The sequence below is a fragment of the Salvelinus alpinus genome, chromosome 3 (assembly GCF_045679555.1).
Source record: "Salvelinus alpinus chromosome 3, SLU_Salpinus.1, whole genome shotgun sequence".
Classification (NCBI taxonomy): domain Eukaryota; kingdom Metazoa; phylum Chordata; class Actinopteri; order Salmoniformes; family Salmonidae; genus Salvelinus; species Salvelinus alpinus.
This window is the reverse complement of record NC_092088.1, coordinates 96,109,473-96,115,110: the sequence shown is the minus strand read 5'-3', so window position 1 is coordinate 96,115,110 and position 5,638 is coordinate 96,109,473. Positions and strand designations below refer to the sequence as shown.

Genomic DNA, 5,638 nt, shown 5'->3' with positions numbered 1-5,638 from the left:
CTACTATGGCTGATCCTGTAAAACAACACATTTCACTGCACCTATCATACTATGATGACTGACCCTGTAAAACAACACATTACACTGCACCTATCATACTATGATGACTGACCCTGTAAAACAACACATTACACTGCACCTATCATACTATGATGACTGACCCTGTAAAACAACACATTACACTGCACCTATCATACTACTATGACTGACCCTGTAAAACAACACATTTCACTGCACCTATCATACTACTATGACTGACCCTGTAAAACAACACATTACACTGCACCTATCATACTACTATGGCTGACCCTGTAAAACAACACATTTCACTGCACCTATCATACTACTATGACTGACCCTGTAAAACAACACATTTCACTGCACCTATCATACTACTATGGCTGATCCTGTAAAACAACACATTTCACTGTACCTATCATACTACTATGGCTGATCCTGTAAAACAACACATTTCACTGCACCTATCATACTATGATGACTGACCCTGTAAAACAACACATTACACTGCACCTATCATACTATGATGACTGACCCTGTAAAACAACACATTACACTGCACCTATCATACTATGATGACTGACCCTGTAAAACAACACATTACACTGCACCTATCATACTACTATGACTGACCCTGTAAAACAACACATTTCACTGCACCTATCATACTACTATGACTGACCCTGTAAAACAACACATTACACTGCACCTATCATACTACTATGGCTGACCCTGTAAAACAACACATTTCACTGCACCTAATCCGGTGTATGTGACAATGAATAAAAAAAACACAGAACTATGCAAAAATGTGTCCCTGCATCCTCCAAACACAAAACCAACTCATTTGTTTACCTGCATTCAGAACATGATGTTCTGTGCATGAAGATAATGTTCTAGCCCACTTCCTGAAACAGTTCCTCACACTCAATAGTCACCATGTTATCCTTTTATGATGACATCAGCAACATGATCAACAGATAAGGTATTACAGACAGTTCAGCAATACGTCTGACTAATATAATGTCATTTGTTGATAAATGATCAATGTACCTGTAAATGCTCTGCCTTGCTATACAAATGGTAAGAGAGAATATTATATCTTGTGGGAAGTGGAAGATGCAAAGTTACAATATGCAGTATGTACTATAACAGCAGCTGAGCATAACATAGTAACATTGCATCATACTTGGACTACACTGAATAACATAAAGAACTGTTACTGTAACCAACTGATGAATTGACATAATATAAAGGCAACATGAAAACATATAAGCTATATTATAACCAGAAGTGTGTCCATTGTCTGCGGCTCTTTTGTTTATCTGCAGCTGACAGTTTCTATGCCTATTGCCTGTGGTGCGTGGTGGGGGGTACATGGGATGACAAAATAACATTTACGACAGTTATTCTTGCATGTAAAATCATAACTATGCACCACCTAATGACAAAACAACATTTACGACAGTTATTCTTGCATGTAAAATCATAACTACGTACCACCTAATGACAAAACAACATTTACGACAGTTATTCTTGCATGTAAAATCATAACTATGTACCACCTAATGATGACAAAACAACATTTTCGACAGTTATTCTTGCAAGTAAAATCATAACTATGTACCACCTAATGATGACAAAACATTTACGACAGTTATTCTTGCAAGTAAAATCATAACTATGCACCACCTAATGATGACAAAACATTTACGACAGTTATTCTTGCATGTAAAATCATAACTATGCACCACCTAATGATGACAAAACATTTACGACAGTTATTCTTGCAAGTAAAATCATAACTATGCACCACCTAATGATGACAAAACATTTACGACAGTTATTCTTGCAAGTAAAATCATAACTATGCACCACCTAATGATGACAAAACAACATTTTCGACAGTTATTCTTGCAAGTAAAATCATAACTACGCATCACCAAATTGATGACCCTGCTGTTGTAAGTTGTTTTTAGGGTATCAGGTGAAATGCATGTTGTATCTAGAACTATGTTGTAGTAAGCAGTGGACTATGCCTACTCAGATGATACAATGTAATGCGCTTAGTTTGGATCAGATACATTGTTCCAAACCCATGACGTAATGTTACACCTTCTGCTTAGTCAATGTATTGCGTCCTATTCTTTTGGAAATGAACAAGTGCGTGGAGTTTTAAGATGTCCGGGATATGTCCGGGCTAGTACTACGTGCAACAAAGACGGTAGCTGGTGTTTTTCCCGAGCAGAAATTACATTTGTGGGTCCCAGCCCCCCCTCACCATGTCCCTTTTCTTCCTCCTTCCTTCTGCCCCCTCTGTGTTTAACCGCCCGTTACCAGGCAAGATAGAACACCGATGACGTGCCCCTGCCTCGGATTGGCTGAAAAGTGAGAAATGGGCGTGCTGTCTTGCGGTCTGCATAAGGGTTATTTAAACAGCTTTGTCGTTGCAGAATATCTGCAGAGTTGAGCAGCTGTGCGAAGGGAAAAGTACATGTATAGTCGGCCTGGATTGACGGGGAAGCCTTTGTCCTCAATCTCAGCAACAACAAAAAAATAAACGGACTTTAACTGGATTAGCAACATATCTTTGTAAGTATCATTCCTGTCACTGGCTATTATTTCAACGTATTGTCTCGAGCGTCAACTTTGAACAAGGGAATGAAAGAACTAACGTTAAAACTAACGTTAGCTTAGTCAACTGCCTTTTTCTCCACTCGGTAAACGTTTATTAGAATAGATAACTAGCTATGTCAGTCACTGAATAGCTAGCTGTATTGTTAGATTGTCTGATATGTAAATTCTAGCTAGTCAACGTTACTGTAGCTAGCTACTCTTCATTTCAAATTCAGTGTTCTCATCTTTGCCGTTATTTCTCTCAACAGAACCTGATCTATGATCCCTGAGACTTGGAAAGTTATAAGAACTTGACCACTTGGAAATGATGCCTGCACTTCCTACAACCATGATGGTCCATGACTTAGACAACTTCAACTCATCCCCTTCCCCAATGGACGCCACCGCCAAACGGTCGTCATGGGGGAAACTGGTGCAGAAGTTAACCGACTTCAGTGGAGACGGCAATAGCAGCGGTCACAGTATAGACTCCGACTCAGACAATGGCAGCAGGACTGATCTCTCAGACTCCGGTAAATATTTAATAGCTCGACCTAGACTGGTCCCCGGAACTGTTTGTGCTGTCTTATTGAGGATAGGAGTTGGCTATTAATACAGAAACAAACAGATCTGAGACCAGGTTACTATTGCTAGTTGTTTGACAAAAGATAGATCTATCTGATCGTTCTGTATGACTAAAACTGTCCTCTGTCTTCCAGGGTTTGACTTTCCCTCTATCTCCTCATCTGATGACTTCGGCAACATGTTATATGATGATCTCCTCTCGATGGAGGAGACCCTTCTGAAAGAACTCGTGGACCTAATTGCCAGTAGCTTAAGGGAAGCCAAAGACGGTGCCCTGAGATGTTCCAAACTACTCATCCCTGAGAAGCTTCTAGAACACATAGGCCAAGAGCTCCTTCACCTGGCGGCCAGCGAGCCCTGCGGCCTGAGGGGGGCTCTCATAGACCTCTGTGTGGAACAGGGGGAGGTGTGTCAGAGTATGGAACAGATCGCCGTGGACCCATATCTCGTCCCTACCTTCCAGCTCACACTGGTGCTGAGGCTCGATTCTGGAGGACTGTGGCCCAAAATCCAAGGGCTTTTCTCCACAAAGTCTCCATCCAGTCCCGTAAAGAGACAGGCGATTAGACTGAGCACGGGCTTCAGAGTGATCAAGAAGAAACTGTACAGCTCTGAAGAGTTGCTCATAGAAGAATGCTGAAAGAAACCAAAGAGACTTTCTTTAGATATTTTTCTAATAAACCTTGTTGTACCAAGTGTCCTACCTACAACGCTCATCAGAGCCCTAGTGATCAACATTTTGGATTCTAGTCAAATGTATGATTTCTAGGACATTTTCTTAACTGTTAAGATGAGCCGCCGATTACTTTGCTATGTACATGTACATTATTTGCGGATTGGTGTCCCTGTGTAGGGGAGCCACAGTAAATGGTACGTGACAAGTTAATAAGAGAACAACTATTGTGCTTAAGAGAAAGGAGCGGGGAGCTACAGTAAATGGTATGTGAGTAGTTTAGTGTGCTTAAGAGATTGGCGTTAACCCAAACACTGAAAATGAAGATTCTGGCACTTTTGCAAACCACTAATATCTATTTTATAAAAGATGGGTGGTTTGGTTTTCCATTTATTGTTAAAAATGTTTACCTGTTTCTATTGAAACCAGACAATGGCAGCTAGCTGTATGGTAATGTTTGTATGTGGCCATTTAGAAACTGTGGTAATATATTTTTCTTTCTTCATGGCAATTCATTGTACACTATGGTAAGGGGACCAGATTGACATGTTTGGCTAGAGACCAACATTACTTACCAGTACTTGCTTCTCCGTCTGTAGCATCCATTCTGTGAACCACAGGTCAGTTTACTTGATTCTTTATTTCCAGTTTAGAATGGTTTGTCCTCCTGCATACTCATATGTGCATCATTTTATTTGATATTCAAATATCCACACTGTCTTGATACTTTCCATTTTAATGAACTTCAGACAATAAATAAATATTATTTTTTACAAAACTCACTGTCATTGTTGCTTTGACCAAACCTTTCAGAATGTCTTATGAGAGGGTGTAGTGTATTGTGATACCTATCACTGAATGAAACTCTACTTTACCTCGTTAAATCAAGAACAATATGTAGTTGCACACCGTGGCTGCATTTTACACAGGCAGCAAAATTCTGTTTTCCCCCACACTGATTGGGCTTGACTTTTGACCAGTTAGATCAGATCTTTGCCAATAATTGGGCAAAATGATCCACATTTATCTGCCTGTGTATTGTGTAAAAGCAGCCAGAGTAGCAAAGGCTTATCATTAGATGAATTGGAACATGAAGCGACAAAGCATTAGATACCAGGATTCTTTGCAACACAGGCGCATTTTTCTTCTCCATTCATTGCAGGGCCTTTGTCTGAGCAACACCACTTGTTTTTCTCAGACGTGTTTTTTTCTGGAGTCAGCGCCCTCTAGCGATACAGCAAGTCAACTACAGGTGTTGACCAGAAACTGAGAAATATATTGCAGTATCCCAAGAAATGGTCTGTGTATATGAGGACAGACACATTTCCTTGGAAGGCATCTGTTCTAGTGGGCTTTGTTCTGAAAGGGGCAGTGAAGTACTGAGACAAGTATATAAAGAAAACTGTAGCGTATCAGTGAGATAGTGCCAACCAGCCCCAGGGTAGATGTTCATTGTTATTACTTCTAGTTCCTCACCACTGATTTGCTTGTGGTTTTAAATACATATTGTAATTTTGTCACGTAGATACTGAAGCGTTGTGGAATGAAGCCGTCCCTGGGAAACACAACAGCACATCTGATTTGGTAGAAAACGTGCACATCTTCACGTCTTTGCTGCAGCTAGTCACTGTCGTACAAGCCAATTTTTTGATGAGTAATGCACTCACTGGTCTGGGCACTTGTCCAACTCCCCCCTCCCTCACACACACACACACACACACAGAGAGAGAGAGAGGAAGAATGACA

General features: G+C 40.5%; 1 protein-coding gene across 1 annotated transcript; it reads left to right on the top strand.

Moving 5' to 3' along the window:
• Positions 1-2,426: 2,426 nt before the first annotated feature.
• Positions 2,427-4,670, top strand: ddit4 (DNA-damage-inducible transcript 4). Its single transcript, XM_071394581.1, has 3 exons — positions 2,427-2,610; positions 2,904-3,167; positions 3,354-4,670. Exons 2-3 carry the CDS (start codon positions 2,960-2,962, stop codon positions 3,857-3,859), a joined length of 714 nt encoding a protein of 237 aa, XP_071250682.1. The 5' UTR covers positions 2,427-2,610; positions 2,904-2,959; the 3' UTR covers positions 3,860-4,670.
• Positions 4,671-5,638: the final 968 nt, after the last annotated feature.

What these genes read in the sequence shown, in the direction of transcription:
- ddit4 (XM_071394581.1), top strand. Translation starts at nt 2,960, where the DNA reads ATGATGCCTGCACTTCCTACAACCATGATGGTCCATGACTTAGACAAC. An exon ending in GACTGATCTCTCAGACTCCG is followed by an intron (nt 3,168 to 3,353) that starts GTAAATATTTAA and finishes TCTGTCTTCCAG; the next exon opens with GGTTTGACTTTCCCTCTATC.